At 44.7% G+C, this 18015-nt stretch overlaps 1 protein-coding gene across 3 annotated transcripts in view; it reads left to right on the forward strand.

Moving 5' to 3' along the window:
• The first annotated feature begins 4546 nt into the window (after positions 1 to 4546).
• larp1b (La ribonucleoprotein 1B) overlaps positions 4547 to 18015 on the forward strand; it is a 43532-nt gene continuing 30063 nt past the window's right edge. For all 3 annotated transcript variants that reach the window (XM_072690126.1, XM_072690128.1, XM_072690127.1), the window contains exon 1: positions 4547 to 5170. In XM_072690126.1, coding sequence (XP_072546227.1) covers positions 4888 to 5170 — 283 coding nt within the window. In that variant the 5' untranslated portion in view covers positions 4547 to 4887. The remainder of the gene's footprint in view (positions 5171 to 18015) is intronic.

Below are 18015 nucleotides of genomic sequence, written 5' to 3' on the forward strand. Positions count from 1 at the left end.
AGAAATGCTCCAAAATGACTTGGTATAAAAGTGAAATTCAATTGAAAATTACATTGTGGAGATTTTTTTATTGTGGAAAGTTTTGCGTGACATTGACAAAATGTTATAGATAAATGTTTAAATTATGTCAGTTAATAAAGCCTTAATACATTTGATTGGATAGTAAACAGTAAATGAGGAGGATTAGAGTGGTTAGATACTAAATGATATATATAGCACTAGCTAGCTAAATATTCACATCCAGTAGTTGCTGTTTACAAATTTGCCAGCTCAGGAGTCATTTTTAATCATTTCTATCTATTAAAATATCACCAAAATTGATCAATAATGTTAATTATACTGTAAAACCTGTGTGTTTTATAGCTAGCTAGTTTACTAGCTAACTGGCTAGCTTATCTGTCAGCTAACGCTATCTGGCATGTTGTTTACTGTCTGAGGTAAAGATAGCTAGCTAGCTAACTGTTAGCCTGTCTATCTGCACATCAGGCCGTTCAAAAGCTTGTTATAAACAGAAACTATCTGAACATAAACCAACATAAGTTATATTCCATTTTTATTTGAATGATAATAATAATGAGTGAGTATAAGGCTACTCGTAGCTCTTAGGGATTGGTATCCTCCCTGAAGTAGCTAGCTAAAGCTAAAGCTAAGGTTTTTGTTGTGATGTCAAGTGAATTTTCATATATTTTGAATAATCTTATTCACAGTTTTACACAGTTTTCCCCTTTAGCCGACGAGTGTAAAGTTTGCTCCTTTAGTTTTACACTGGAGCTACAGCGCTATTGTAGCTAGCGAACACGTAATGGAAGCCTATAGGCGCCAATTAGCTTGATGCTAACTGTAGTCTAAATTACGACACACTTATCAAACCATGAGGTGGTCAGTGGTTTCTGACCCTGTATTTATGTGCTTTTGACCAAACTTCTTCTTTGTGTGTGTGTGTGTGTGTGTGTGTATGTGTGTGTGTGTGTGTGTGTGTGTGTGTGTATGTGTGTGTGTGTGTGTGTGTGTATGTGTGTGTGTGTGTGTGTGTGTGTATGTGTGTGTGTATGTGTATGTGCGTGTGTGTGTGTGTGTGTATGTGTGTGTGTGTGTGTGTGTGTGTGTGTATGTGTGTATGTGTGTGTGTGTGTGTGTGTGTGTGTGTGTGTGTGTGTGTGTGTGTGCATGCTTTTTGCCAGAGGAGACTGGAGGAGCTTCTGAACAGTGACCGGTTCTTTAAGGAGGATTTCGCTGTGGTTCTTCAGCCCTACCTGGCCCACGCCACGCCACCCAGACTAGCGGTCAGTCTAAATCCACAACTGCTCAGAAACCGATGGTCACAAATCAGTGTGTGTGTTATTGAATAATTTAATAATCAATTAATAATAACATTCCAAAATCAGTACAGTAGAATCGCCACCTTCAGACTGATTCAGTTTATTTAGGCTCTGTTCACACTGCAGGGAGAAGCAGAGGTTCTTAGATCAGTTATTTGACTGATCTGTGTGTGTGTGTGTGTGTGTGTGTGTGTGTGTGTGTGTGTGTGTGTGTTTCAGGACGGCACACTTGACCTGAGTTTCTTCGCTCCAGACTGCTTTCACTTCACCATCAAGGGTCACGAGGAGCTGGCCAAGGGCCTGTGGAACAACATGGTAAATCTGACCTAGGATCAGCTCTTTTAAGCAGGACACTGGGAGTGGTGTGTTAGGATGGCTGTGAAATCCCCACTTACTGGCCACTTTATTAGAAACACCTACCTTGTGCTTCCATTCACTGGCCACTTTATTAGAAACACCTACCTTGTGTTTCCTCTCTGGCCACTTTATTAGAAACACCTACCTTGTGCTTCCTCACTGGCCACTTTATTAGAAACACCTACCTTGTGCTTCCTCACTGGCCACTTTATTAGAAACACCTACCTTGTGTTTCCATTCACTGGCCACTTTATTAGAAACACCTACCTTGTGTTTCCTCACTGGCCACTTTATTAGAAACACCTACCTTGTGCTTCCTCACTGGCCACTTTATTAGAAACACCTACCTTGTGCTTCCTCACTGGCCACTTTATTAGAAACACCTACCTTGTGTTTCCATTCACTGGCCACTTTATTAGAAACACCTACCTTGTGCTTCCATTCACTGGCCACTTTATTAGAAACACCTACCTTGTGTTTCCTCTCTGGCCACTTTATTAGAAACACCTACCTTGTGCTTCCTCACTGGCCACTTTATTAGAAACACCTACCTTGTGTTTCCACTCACTGACCATTTTATTAGAAACACCTACCTTGTGCTTTTGCTAACTGGCCACTTTATTAGAAACCCCTACCTTGTGCTTCCACTCACTGGCCACTTTATTAGAAACACCTACTTTGTACTTCCACTCACTGACCATTTTATTAGAAACACCTACCTTGTGCTTCCACTCACTGGCCACATTAGTGGCCAAATTATGAGCAAACAATGTAGTTTGTAAAGATCTAAATTAATTGTCTAACTTAAATCTAAATCATTTCCCATCCTTGTCGTTTCTCTCTCTCAGTTTCAGCCTCCTGATGGGAAGGAGATGATTGATAGCTTCTCAGATCCAGTAAAGCTCATCTGTCCTTCAGAGGTACGTCAGGAGTGGAATATCTGCATCACAGATTATATTTTCCATTTTAATCCTCAGGTCAGGAAATTCACATCCGTTTCTGTCATTCATTCGCAGGAGCACCCTTACATCTACACCAGGCCCAAAGCTCTGTCCTCTGCAACCTCCCTGCAAATCACCTGGAGTCTTATGACCCTCACAGGCCTCCTTACTGTATGGAGGTGTCCACACTAGACACCTTGCTCTGCTGTCCCTCTGCTCCAGTACTGTTTGAAATGTGCAAAGTAATGGAAGTCTTCACGTCATGTTTGGCAGCACTTCTGTAGATAATAGTAATATATGAACTAGTGAGTTATTATTGATCATTGATTATTTATGAGTGACCCCTTCAACACCTTTTCACCTGGGTGCAGCCAGTGAGTGCATGTTAAACACAGTACCTGAACAGGAGGCCGGGCGCTGTTCTACACCTGTACTTTGATTTAATTCGATTTGATCATTAGCTTTCCTTTTGTCCGCAGTGCTGGACTAAAATACAGGACGGGCAAAATGTCAGTGCATATTGATGAAATTGAAAAGCCAGTAAATGAACTGCTGTTGATCACTAATCATGATTGTTTGTATATAGTTAATATTATTGACTAATAAATATAGTAGTGGCTCAGTGGTTAGAACTACGGGCTGTTGATGACAGGGTTGTGGGTTCGATACCCGGGCTCTGCAAGCTGACACTGTTGGGCTCTTGAGCAACGCCCTTCACCCTCTCTGCTCCTTGGGTGCCACAGTTCACTGTGTGTGTTTCACTGGTGCGTATGTGTGTGTGTTCACTGCACGGGTGGGATAAATGGTCACAAATGGTCAATGTGGTTGTTTAATTTTAATGTTTAATGTTTGACATCATAATGCAAATTATGTCTATATTGATCATTTGTATATAATTTTGATTTGTTGTCATTATTTTAATAAACGCAATTTATCAAGTGTTTTATTTGAGTAGTTCAATGAAGGTTTTTGTTACCTGTACGTCACTATAATCAATCATATTACGCAATACACAATCTGCAGTTACATATTTACGCCACTGGAGGGCGGTGTTGGTCTAAATTCGCTCTGAAATATAAATAGCCTATGATCTAATTACAGATGTATTTCAGAGGCTCAGCTCCATGACCATATCATAATAATTTAATTTTATAACATATATCTTTTATAATAAATATGGATATTTTAGTTAAAACAGAAATTTGGTGTCAAAACAGAAACTTTAGACAGACGTTGACTTTTGATTGCTTATAACCGTATGACGTAGCTACAACCAACGTCTAGCAGAATTTAGACTTTCACGTTGTGTGGACGTTAACATCATGAGGTTTAGCAGACGTTGTACGTCAATATGACATTGGCACGTGATAGCTCTCAGTTGGCCACCCACACAGGCCCCACATGGGTGTTGTGGTCAAACTGACATTTGGAGACATTGTCGTGACGTTGAATTGTAGTCTCGTGATCTCCATTCTACTAGATAACAACGTCTATCGACGTTTTTGGCCAGTAAGTAAATGTGGCATTACCACAGCAAAACAAAGGGCAGTATGAGTATTTTATTTTAATCCAGCTTCATTTGCATGAACTATATATATATATTTTATTTTTTACAGACACGCCCCCAACTCGAAAAGTCGATGATCAAGTGTCCCACCAGTACATACGACTTTGTGGGGGCGTTCATTCATGTCCACTCGTCTCGTAAACACGACTGACCAACTTGTTTTTGGACAGCGAGGGCCACGTGTCAAATTGCAGCAAGCACTGCAGTACCTCTATTCAGGCACTGGGTGGCAGCAGTGAGTGCACATGCCAGCGCCGTGCGGTACCACCGTCTGGCCACAGGACGGCGCTAAAGAGGCGGTCACCGCGGCTCAACGACTCGTGGCTGCTATTCGTAGTGTTTCCTTTTAGGTGAGCTGCGGATCAGCCAAACGTCAAAGTCGACACGAAACTAAGCTTAAAGTCGCTTTATTTTTATTATTTCGTGCAAATTTCTTCTCCGCGGCTCCATCCCAGATGGCTCGCTCAGGAACGAACATATTTCAGCGATAAATTTTGGCAAAAATATTTATTTTTTATAAACGAAAAAAGTTCGGAAGCGACTCGCGAGCTTGTTTCAGGTTTCAGGAGCGGCTGTCAGAGCTCGAGCTCGGTTCTAGGGGGCGGACGGAGTCGTTTCGTCCCTTTTCTCCTCCGTGGTTCTGCTTCGGGATCGGGTCCGCGTGTTTGCAGCGCGTGTGTTTTCGTGCAGCACCTCCACCACCATGTCCACCGTCGACTCGGCCGTGAGGGACGGCGACCAAAACAGAGGCGACCCCGGTGCCAAAGTCGACTTTCCCGAGGAGGAAGCTGCCAAAATGGGTGAAGGAGAACCAAGCGACTCGACGGAGAAGGAAAACGAGCCGAACTCGACGAGCAAGGACACGAACGAGGGAGAAAACGGCAAGGCGAAAGTGCTGGAGGCTCCGCCGCCCAAAGTGAACCCGTGGACGAGGAAGAGCAGCAGCAGCAGCAGCAGCAGCACATGTCCCTCCAGCGCGCACACGGGTACCTCCGCCGCCCGCCCGCCGCTAATAACGCGCTTTTCTCCTCAGTTACTCCCAGAGTTTGGGTTTGGGTCGCTGTCCTGCAGCTGGGGGGTAGTTTGTGAGCTCTGTGTGTGTGTGTGTGTGTGTGTGTGTGTGTGTGTGTGTGTGGTTCAGCGTGTAGCCTGAATGCTATCCTTATTAGCAGCGCCGCGGAGCTGAAGTTGAGCGGACTGACAGATGGGCTTTAAAGTTGGCTTCTTATTCACTGTTCTCTGGTACTGCCCTTTAGAACCCTCACCCATTACCCTTTAGAACCTCTACCGTTCTCTATTAATGCCCTTTAGAACCCTCACCCATTACCCTTTAGAACCTCTACCGTTCTCTGGTACTGCCCTTTAGAACCCTCACCCATTACCCTTTAGAACCTCTACCGTTCTCTATTAATGCCCTTTAGAACCCTCACCCATTACCCTTTAGAACCTCTACCGTTCTCTGGTACTGCCCTTTAGAACCCTCACCCATTACCCTTTAGAACCTCTACCGTTCTCTGGTATTACCCTTTAGAACCCTCACCCATTACCCTTTAGAACCTTTACCGTTCTCTGGTACTGCCCTTTAGAACCCACACCCATTACCCTTTAGAACCTTTACTGTTCTCTGGTACTGCCCTTTAGAACCCTCACCCATTACCCTTTAGAACCTCTACCGTTCTCTGGTATTACCCTTTAGAACCCTCACCCATTACCCTTTAGAACCTTTACCGTTCTCTGGTACTGCCCTTTAGAACCCTCACCCATTACCCTTTAGAACCTTTACCGTTCTCTGGTACTGCCCTTTAGAACCCTCACCCATTACCCTTTAGAACCTCTACCGTTCTCTACTAATACCCTTTAGAACCCTCACCCATTACCCTTTAGAACCTCTACCGTTCTCTATTAATGCCCTTTAGAACCCTCACCCATTACCCTTTAGAAACTCTACCGTTCTCTGGTATTACCCTTTAGAACCCTCACCCATTACCCTTTAGAACCTTTACTGTTCTCTGGTACTTCCCTTTAGAACCCTCACCCATTACCCTTTAGAACCTTTACCGTTCTCTGGTACTTCCCTTTAGAACCCTCACCCATTACCCTTTAGAACCTTTACCGTTCTCTGGTACTGCCCTTTAGAACCCTCACCCATTACCCGTTAGAACCTCTACCGTTCTCTATTAATACCCTTTAGAACCCTCACCCATTACCCTTTAGAACCTCTACCGTTCTCTATTAATACCCTTTAGAACCCTCACCCATTACCCTTTAGAACCTCTACCGTTCTCTATTAATGCCCTTTAGAACCCTCACCCATTACCCTTTAGAACCTCTACCGTTCTCTATTAATGCCCTTTAGAACCCTCACCCATTACCCTTTAGAACCTCTACCGTTCTCTATTAATACCCTTTAGAACCCTCACCCATTACCCTTTAGAACCTCTACCGTTCTCTATTAATGCCCTTTAGAACCCTCACCCATTACCCTTTAGAACCTCTACCGTTCTCTATTAATACCCCTTAGAACCCTCACCCATTACCCTTTAGAACCTCTACCGTTCTCTGGTATTACCCTTTAGAACCCTCACCCATTACCCTTTAGAACCTTTACCGTTCTCTGGTACTGCCCTTTAGAACCCTCACCCATTACCCTTTAGAACCTTTACCGTTCTCTGGTATTACCCTTTAGAACCCTCACCTATTACCCTTTAGAACCTTTGCTGTTCTCTATTAATACCCTTTAGAACCTTTACTGTTCTGTTATTACTCTTTAGAACCTTCACCTATGATTACCCTTTAGAACATTAATGTTCTCTATTATTACCCTTTAGAACCTTAACCTATTATTACCCTTTAGAACCTCTACTGTTCTCTGTTATTACCCTTTAGAACTTTCACTGTTCTCTGTTATTACCCTTTAGAACCATTACTGTTCTCTATTATTGCCCTTTAGAACCTTCACTGTTCTCTGGTACTACCCTTTTGACCCTTCACTGTTTACTAACCTCTGGACTAACCCTGTAGAGTTCTGTTATTGTTATCTATTGGAAACCTGTGCTCTGTAAATAACGTCTAGAACCTTCGCTGTAGATTTTTAGTGTTCTTACTAGCTTAGAACCTTCGAGTTAGAATTCCGTGTACTCTATTACGAAGTTATAAAACCTTCACTGTAGATTTTACGGTGCTCTCTTAATAATCTAGAACCTTCATTGTAAATTTTACGGTGCTCTCTTAATAATCTAGAACCTTTACATCAGACTTCTGTGCTCTATAAGTAAGTTCTAAAACCTTCACTGTAGATTTTATGGTGCTCACTTAATAATCTAGAACATTCACTGTGGAATTTTACTGTGCTCGTACTAGCCTAGAACCTTTACATCAGAGATCAGTGTGCTCTATTATTAGGTTACAGAACCTTCACTGTAGAGGTAGTACTGATCTATAGAACCTTCACATCACACTCATTGTTCTCTACTAAGTAATAACCCCTAGATCCATCACTGTAGACTTTTACTGCCAACCTGTTGAACCTTCACTGTAGACTTTACTGTGCTCTCTAACTAACCTTTAACACCTCCAAACGCCACTGTGCTCTAATAGGTTCTAATGTCTAGAACCTTCACTGTAGACTTTACTGTGCTTTACTGCCGACCCATAGAACCTTCACTTCACGCCATACTGCGGGTTATTAAGTAATATCTTCACTGGAACCTTCACTGAAGGCTTAACTGTGCTCTGTTACTAACTTTTAACCCTGTGCGCCCCTAGAACCCTCACATCAGAGCTGGACGAGAGCGTTTGGGAGATGGTTGTTGGTTCTGCTGCTGTTTCTTAGGGTGTTCTCCACTGTTTGCTGCTGTTCATACATGGGCAGGAAAGGAGAAATGAGAGAGTGACAGACAGACAGAGAGAGAGAGAGAGAGAGAGAGAGAGAGTGTGTGTGTGTGTGTGTGTGCGCACATGCATGCATGTGCACCCTAAGCCCTCCAGTGTAGTCATCTTACACCCACAGTGGTGAGGAAACGCTAGCCTCTAATCTCAACTCGCCCACCTTACATGAGTCTCCTTCCCAGATATTCTTCATTATTTAGGGGTCCAAGCACCCAGTGCCTCCACCCCGCGGTGTTCCCCCTGTTCTGTCTTCTCCGTCAGGTTCTAACTATCTTGTTCTACCCCGTCATTGAAAGCTGTTGCTGCAAACTCTCTACTGCGGCTCTCAGTTCGTGGCCTGCAGACATCTGGTCCTGCCTGCCAGGCTCTAAATAAGTCCAGTGTCTCAAATACCCCCTCATAGCCTTCCTCCGGTCATCTGTTAGAACCAGCGCCACCCCACACACTCTCTTCCCCCATCTAAAGATAATCCCACTATTTGCCCGTGACAAGCGAGCCCTCGGCTTCTAAACCCTGCTGTTATGGACGCAAAGAACGGTCCCGTTTGGCCCGAGGTGCTTCAGACGTGACCAAATAAGGTTCTTTAATTTTGGTTCTCTCTTGGCCGACACCTCCTACCGTGAGAAGATCGTCCGTTCCTGTTCTGCTTTAATATCTATTGACGTGGGTCTGATCGTTAGGATCTATCAGAGCAGACTTGCTGATGAAGCCAGAACGCGAGGCCCTGTCCACCCCCCCCCTCCGTCCACCCACCCCTCCCCCTCCCACCAGAAAGCCTGTCTGATCAGATTGCAGGCGGAGAACACGTGGAGTTGCTGACAGCTGCAACTCCAGCCAGCGCCGGCGGAGCACAGGGGCGCAGAGAGCAGAGGGAGGCCCAACACGGTGTGGTCACTGCCCTGCCACTAGATCTGGTCATTAAAGCGACAGTGCAGCACAGCCCCCCCAACCCAACACCCCTCCCCACCCCCAGCCATTTCTGTTTGCCTTTAAAACTGATATGTCCGTGATCTCTGCTCTGATTGGTTGCCTTATATTGGGCCTCTTTTACATTTGGGACAAAGCAAAACTGTTCTACTACTAACCTCTAGAACCTTTACTTGTGTTGTGTAACATACCTGTAGAATAATCACTGTAGAACTGTCCATGTGCTCTCTTATTAACCTCTAGAACCTAACTGTGCTCTACTACTGACCTATAGAACCTTTACTATAGGCTTTACTGTGCTCTCTTATTAACCTCTAGAACCTAACTGTGCTCTATTACTGACCTATAGAACCTTTACTATAGGCTTTACTGCCCTCTCTTATTAACCTCTAGAACCTAACTGTGCTCTATTACTGACCTATAGAACCTTTACTATAGGCTTTACTGTGCTCTCTTATTAACCTCTAGAACCTAACTGTGCTCTATTACTGACCTATAGAACCTTTACTATAGGCTTTACTGCCCTCTCTTATTAACCTCTAGAACCTAACTGTGCTCTATTACTGACCTATAGAACCTTTACTATAGGCTTTACTGCGCTCTCTTATTAACCTCTAGAACCTAACTGTGCTCTATTACTGACCTATAGAACCTTTACTATAGGCTTTACTGCGCTCTCTTATTAACCTCTAGAACCTAACTGTGCTCTACTACTGACCTATAGAACCTTTACTATAGGCTTTACTGCACTCTCTTATTAACCTCTAGAACCTAACTGTGCTCTCTTACTGACCTATAGAACCTTTACTATAGGCTTTACTGCGCTCTCTTATTAACCTCTAGAACCTAACTGTGCTCTACTACTGACCTATAGAACCTTTACTATAGGCTTTACTGTGCTCTCTTATTAATCTCTAGAACCTTCAGCATGCTCTATTACTGACATCTAGAACTTTTACTGTGCTATATAACTATAGAACATTTTCTGTAGACTTCATTGTGTTCTGTTGCTAACCTCTAGAACCCTAACTGTAGACACTTGTGGGTAATCACTAAGTTCTAACGTTTACTGTAGACTTTACTGTGCTCTATTACTAACCTCTAGAACCGTCATGTCAGACTTTACTGTGCTCTAATACTAATCTAGAACCTTTGGACTTCACTGAACTCTATTAATCACCTCTAGAACCTTCACTCTAGATGTGACTGTGCTCTATTACTAATCTATAGAACCTTTGGACTTCACTGTGCTCAGGTACTAACCTCTAGAACCTTTGCGTCAGACCCTCTAGAACCTTTCATGTACTGACCTGTAGAACCTCTACTGTAGAACCTTATTATCAGGCTCTATTACTAATTTACAGAGCAAAGACGCATTAGTGGGAGGGGCTAAACTGCTGTAGGCTGAGTGGGCGTGTATATGTAAATGCATAGGTTTTTGTGACATCACACAAACAAAGTGAATTCAGACCGGGTTGTTGTAGCAGCCTAATGTCTGTGGGGGGACTGGGGGGACTTGGGGGGACTTGGGGGGACGGTGGGGGTGGTCTGCTTTCGCCTCTCTGATGTAGAGCTCTGTTTCAGTGATCCCGGCCTTTTGAAGCTTTCCTGCAGCGTGTGCAGAACAGGGCTTCCTCACAGTCCTGCTGTGTCCTGCAGTAACTTCAGTCACACTCGGGTGTTCCTGCATATTTCTGAGTTTACAAAGTGCCGTGCTCTCATTCCTCCCATTCCTCCTCTGGTTCTTGGTGCTCGTTAGTCGCTCAATGCATTCTCTCATGTCAGACCTACTTAAAAGCAGCGTACAGCGCTGACCGTCTGCTCGGCTCTTCTGAGACTTATGGGAGGGTTGATAGGCTGAGGTCTGACCTTCAAAGAATACGCGTGCAGATTTTTGGGCCGTGCCCATTGTTCGCCTGTCATGTCATGAATATAGATCATATTCATCATCTCCATTTCTCACTTTTCTCCATCATTTTAATCCGGCAGTCGAAATTCATGATGAATGGACCAATACAATTGTCCAAAATGTCCAAAATGACTCTGAATAAATCTTTCCCCCTCTCCTGTAAAGTTGCAATTTTGGAGATACAAGGTTATAGCTGAACGTGACGAGGCATGTGTATATACTATGTCTACACTATATGTCCAAATAGTTTTGGACACCCCTTCTAATGAATGCATTCAGCTACTTTACTTATAATAGCTAAACCCATTGCTGACACAGATGTGCAAATGCACACACACAGCTTGTCTAGTCCCTGTAGAGAAGAAGTACTGCCAATAGAATAGGACCCTCTGGAGTAGATCAACATCATGACCCTATTGGCTCCATGCTGCCTAATACCAGGCGTGGGGTAGAGGGGTATAGAGCCCCCCAGCATTGAGGAGCTGTGGAGCAGCAGAGGAACTGTGCTCTCTGGAATGATGGTGGAGGAGCTCCATCCAGTACTTTTGGGCTGAATTGTGGAGTTGGAAATGAGGCTGGAATGTGATCGTCCAACAATGTCCTCCGAAATCTAGTAGAAAGCCTTCTTCCCTGGACTGTAGAGACATGCTAGTGTGAAAATGCCTCGAGTCCAGTCTTCTAGCTGCCTTACTGGAGCATCTCCTGCTGGAAACTACAGAAGCTACCTCAGATACCAAGCATGGCTTGGCTGATTGACTGCATTGACCAAACCTCTCCTTTGAAGAGCAGACCAGCTGAGCTTACACTGCTGGGCCTCTAACTGAGCTGTACTCTACTACAGCCAAAGCCACGCTGGCTGAAGCTTGCTGGGGTGTTTGGTTGAGTCTGGTCAGCGTGTTATCACGGTGATACGCTGCCATCTCGCAGTCCTCTGTGAGCTGTGGTGCTTCAGAAAGCTCAGCCCTGATGTTGACTTAACTCTCAGATAAGGCCTGAATTTCCACTGCAGTGCTCCACTCATACCTGAGATGATGTGGAGGTGAGTGCGCTGGCCGTTGAACTTCCTTGCCTCGAAAAACGGTCACCGATTAGCCATAACATTAAAACCAACTGGCCACCCCTTGTGCCGCCAAAACCGCTCTGATCCATCAAGGCGGGGCCGGCGGTGTGTATCTCGTTAACTGTACGGTTCATCCGAATGAGTCATTGTGTCATACCCGGCAAAGGCCGCCATCAGATCCACGCTCGCTGACCAGTAGCTCAGTTCCCATGGCAAGTACATCTGGCTTATTAGAGAGAGAGAGAGAGAGAGTTTAAAGAGCTACTCTCTCGACCACCTGTCATGGAGTGGATCTATCAGGCAGTGAGTAAACGGTCAGTTTGAAAAAGGTCATGGACAAGCATAAGAATCTGAGACACTTTGACCAGAACCTAACTGTGATGTTCTAGACAATGACTGGGTCAGAACCGGTGAACCGGCGACATGGGTGGGCTTACTGATGCTTATGGAGACCCCACCTCACAACTTGTTAAACAGGACTTAATGTTTAAGGATCTGCTGCTAACACAGGACACCCTCAGAGGTCTTCTGAAGAGGTCTGCCGGCCAGCACCACACTGAGCAAGGCCACTTGTGCTCCATCTGACTCCGGCTCTCGGCACAACACGGGATTCGAACCGATTCGAGCAATCCTCCGGTCATGGTAGCGGCCACCTTTTAGATCGCTGGACAACACAAGTCAAACGTTTAGTATCTCAAAACAGAGCAGCGCTGTTTGTTTATTATTCGATTGATATTCATTTGTTTATTATTTTGTTTGTTATTTATTGATCGCTTGATGCTGGTAGGTTGTTGCCCTCAGGGTCAGTCTAAACCGTACGTTTGTGAAGAGAAGCCGTAATTGGGACGTAATGTCTCGAAGATCAGAAAATCCATGCAGATCTGTGTAAAAGTGGTCAGCATGACCTCAGCAAGCCACGGCAGCGGCTAGAGGAAGCGCACACACTCTCGCACGTCAGCATGATGCTGCAGTCAAGCAGCTTCGCTCCTCAGGCCTTATAATGCACTGCATAACACACACTACACACTTCTCCATGTCTCAGTTCAGGCTTTTGGTGTGGCAATGATGATGATGATTACTCCTGAAAAAGTACACACTGTCCCCTTACCCTGATACCTGGAACATAGACTGGTTCTAGGTTCTAGCTTCAGCGTTGCCGGTCGTCCCCGATTCTAGAAAACGCCAAGCTGTACAGCGACAGAAACCACACCAGCAAGTCTATTAGAGATTACTGAACACCTCCGCATGCTTTGAGGAGAGTGTGTGATGAGATTACTGCAGTTAGCACCATGCTAATTGGTGGGCTCCAATCGTAAAGCTAACGTGCCTGATTTGTTTTTTTTTGGGACAACCTCTTATTTTAAAGCAGCTTTATGGAGAGTTGGTGTTTATTGCTCCTGAGCGCCCCTACAGGACGGAAATGCAGTCCGCGCTTTGAGTCTCATTTCCAAATGCTGCTGATGCTAGCGCCACGCCCCAGCTCCTATACAACAGCTTCCAGACGCCTGTTGTGACCAACGTTACTACAGGAGTGAGGCGGAAGTGCCATCAACCCACCTCTCAAAGAGCAAGGCCAGTTGTGCTCTCTCCGACCCCGGCTGCTGATGGCAAGCCGAACGACACAGGATTCGGACCAGCGATCCTGCAGGCCTACGTTCCTGGGACCTACTCTGTAGCACGTGGACTGAAAGTGTAGATGCTGTCCAGATTTGTTCAAGTGGGTTTAGGGTTGAAAGATTCCCTGGACCGGCAGGAGGTGAGGTGTCGGAGGGAGTGAAGGAACCCTCACAGCTGAGGACCTTTTGAAAAAGGCATCTAACCCTCATATGTGCTGGTTTTATCATCAGTGTCGAATTTCAAGTTTCAGGGTCCCAAATGTCCGTATCGACCAGGCTCGTCTACCGAGGCCTTCACCGACTCGCTGACTCAGCCGTGTTACAGCTGGGGAGACGGTGCAGAGTGTGCAGTAGCTGGGCTTCCCACAGAGCTGGGACCGGTACACATCACGTGGGACACTTCACACCTGATAACACCTTGCTTAAGTAAACCTGGCCCAGTGTTGAGATGCTGGCTCCCTGCATGTGTGTATGTGTGTGTGTCTAACAGCTGGGAGGTGACCGCCGGGCCTCTGAATGTCAAAAGCCTTGTAAATCCTCTCGGACGCGCTGAAAGGGCGCCGGCGGTTTCAGCAAAGTGGAAAACCCACCCGGATTAGAGGACTTGACACATTAACACCCGAACCCAGGCCGTTAGGTTCAGCACAGGGCTCTGACCTAACCTGTGTGCTGTTTTTGCTCAGGGGCGATACCAGGAGAGCCAGCTGTAAAACCTGGTCAGAGCTCAGATTTTCTGTTTCGGTGTGTGGAGCTTCTTAAAGGGACCACCATCTACACTTTTCCTGTGGTTTCCTGTGGTTTCCTCTCCCAGGAAACCCACAAGGTTTTCCGGTCGTTTTTCGGGTTTAATATAAGGCAGGGTGAGATCGTACAGAGGCCACGCAAACGTAGGCCTGTCTGTGTTATTAGCCGTGTATGGCGCAGGACTGATGCGCTGCTGGTGGTGTTGAGCCTGTCGTTAGATCAGATTAGATTAAATCTGACCAGCTAGAGCATGATGAGGCAGGGCTGCAGTCTCCTCCATATGATTAGAGAAGCGTATTGTTATCACGATACGATAAAATATATGTTATATGTTAAAATAGGCTACATGCATATATTTATGCTCTCTGACCAGCCTACAATGTACATACTGTGTATGTACAGCCTCTTAAGGGTGTGTTTGTACTTGTAGTTGGGTTCTCTTGGTCCGGACTAAGCAAGAACATGATACACTGTTGGGATTTTAGGAGGGATGCACCGATCCGGCTTTTTCAGTTCCGATACGATATACATAAACTTTGCATATCTGTCGATACTGGATACCAGTCCAGTACCATTGCTGAATTAATAAGCTGTATACTACCTCACCATGTGGACGAGACTTAAGGTATCTGGATTGACTTAATTTTTATTTATTTTATATAATATAACAAATCAACACAGATATAAATATACTTAATTGCCATTTGTCATTTATTTATTTGCACATTTAGTTCAAGTGAAAGGATCGGTTATCTGATACCCGATCCAGCAAATTTTGTTAATATCGGGACCGATATCCAATCCTAATATCGGATCGGTTCATCCCTAGATATTGGTCCTGGTTTGCTTTGCGTTCAGCTCTGCAATCCAACCAGGAAATGATCAACTAACCCCGGGACGTAACCCATGTCCTCCTGATATCAGTATTAACCCACGTTTCTAAATAAATGTACGGAGTTTGTTTGTTGCCACGAAACAACGTTAACCTTATAACTGTAAAAATTGACGTTCCTGTGCTGCGTCCTAATTCTCATGTCTTTACTTTATTGAGGCAACACAGCTACGCTAATGAATGCAGTTCTAAATTGGGGGGGGGGGGGGGTTCTGAAACACTGGGTAGTAGTGAGGTAGTGTGTGGTTTGGGTTAAAGCACAGAAACGAGGGCAGGTTCACCTGGAGACTCAACTCTAGCTGATTACACAACCGTCTTGTGACCTCACATCCTGTGTTTGGTTTGTTTAGACGTTCACACTTATTCTACAAACGAAGCGCTGTTGGGATTTGTTGCGAAGTGTAAACGCACCCTAAAACCCATATAATGGGTGTGTATGGGGTGAATTAGCCTAATACGGGACATGTTTGCATTGAGGGTGCTCCCTGTTTGAACCTTTGTGGGGTTTTTTTGTTTTTTTTTACTTCGGTGTCTCACATTAAGCAGTGTCATACATTAGGGCAGTTCACACTACAGTATAATTGAAATCTGATAATATTTACATATATATATATATATATGTGTGTACAGTACTGTCTATCAGAGCAGAGCTCATTTATATACATAAGTCTTAAAATTTTATATATTTTATATAAACGTTATGTAAACATTAATTATGACGGGGTTTGCAGCAAAAATGCAGGATACGGCCTTTTACAGTTTAAAGAATCCTGAGTATCGCAGAGATAACCTGGCTGACCTCGGCCGGGTTAACTGACCCCTGCTTGTCCAATATGACACAGGTTGTGATCTGGTTGTTGTCACAGAGTATTATTGTTACTCAATGTTTGATATAATATAGTATGTAATTTTCTATATGCATTATATATATGAAGTTTTGATGAATTTATATGTATTTTTTTACGTTACATGCTTTTATTTAAACGTCAGTATTAAAATAGTAATGATAATTACATGATATTTATAACTATAGTTTTAGCTCTATAGAATAATGGGTTATTCTAATAATAAAGCAGCCCTTTTAATGCAAATTCTATCAAAGCCAAGGAATAAACACACTAAAAACAGTATTAATCTGTTTTATATGACCATATTCCAACCTCTCTATATTTATAATAATTAATCCGACTGTTTCTGTTATTCTGTCTCTAAACCCAGTTATAAACTCCAAGTTTAGCTCCATAACCTGAGGTGAAAATGTTCTGTCCTGCAGAAATGCCCTTTAACTCAATTATTTTGGGACAGGCTTGGTAGTTGATCATCGTTTGGCAGGGAACCATCCCGGAGAACTGCCAATGTGGCCAGTATCAGTGGGCTTTGCGTAGAAAGGCTAGGTCACACCCCGCAGTGTTAGCTAGCGCCCAGTGCCTTATCATGCATACCATCCTCACTGCCGTGATAATGGACCCCTGACACTCCCTGGGATGGGCGGCCTTCTCTCTTCGCCTGTTCAGTCCAGACACACTTGGCAGTTCCTCTGTATTTCTTGCACGTGTGTGTTTGTGTGTGTGTGTGTGTGTGTGTGTGTGTGTGTGTGTGTGTGTGTGCGTGCGTGTGCCCTCAGGAGGAAACCATAAGTGTTTCAAAGTCTCACACAGCTTTGGAGATTCATTTCAGGGCTGGGATTGCTTAATGCGTGGTGCTGCCTGCTGTGGCTGGCTGTTCCAAACCGCAGAGGCTGTTTGGGCTCTGCTTAACGCTGGTCTGAGAGCGGCTGCTGTTGAAACAATAGAAAGAAGCTCATCCGTCTTTCTGAAAGCCAGCAGAGCCGTCGGGCCTTGTCAGTGGAGAGACGTTCGCGAGGCCGCAGTGTTGAAATCCCTCAGCATTCCTGTTAGATTAGTACGGTGCGACTACATTGCTTTAACTCTTAGAAGTCACCGCAAAACCGCATGTTCGGATCCGGGTACCTTCTTTTATTTATCCACCGGTGCCAGTCTGATCGACTTTCTGATCAGAACCATTTTACCTCAAAACAGCAGCTGCAAAATCCTGTTGAGGCTCCACCCATGACTGTAAAATTACAAATAGCGCCTCTAGAACAAGGCTACATAATGCTGCAGAACCCATAGAGTCATAGTGTAAAATCCTGTAGTGTTACTCTACCGCCTCAGCCCACATACTTCTCTACCTTCAGATCAAGCTTCTGCAGCTCTCACACTGTCCAGAAATGCGATACGTCCTTCAAATGTCCATCAAATGTCCTTCAAAGCATATTTTGCTCTTTCTGACTGTAGGGGGAGCCCCAGAGCAAGAAATGCCAATTCTCGCATAATGCTGCTTTAATGCAGAGTGTGAGCCTACACACATCTGCAGAGAGTACCTTAATGCCGAACATCTGCGATTACCATTCCAATCAGAGTACCTTAATACTGAGAGTCAGCAAGTTCTGAACAGAGTACCCTACCACTGAACAGTGACCAATACTGTTCTTATATGAGTGCCTTAATGCTGACCATCAGCTAATTCTGATCTGATCTGAGTACCTTAATGCTAAATGTCGGGCAGTACTAATCTGAGTACCTTAATGCGGAGTGTCGGGCAGTACTAATCTGAGTATCTTAATGCGGAGTGTCGGGCAGTACTAATCTGAGTACCTTAATGCGGAGTGTCGGGCAGTACTAATCTGAGTATCTTAATGCGGAGTGTCGGGCAGTACTAAGCTTAAGTACCTTAATGCGGAGTGTCGGGCAGTACTAATCTTAAGTACCTTAATGCGGAGTGTCGGGCAGTAC

Source organism: Salminus brasiliensis, chromosome 10, assembly GCF_030463535.1.
Source record: "Salminus brasiliensis chromosome 10, fSalBra1.hap2, whole genome shotgun sequence".
Classification (NCBI taxonomy): Eukaryota; Metazoa; Chordata; class Actinopteri; order Characiformes; family Bryconidae; genus Salminus; species Salminus brasiliensis.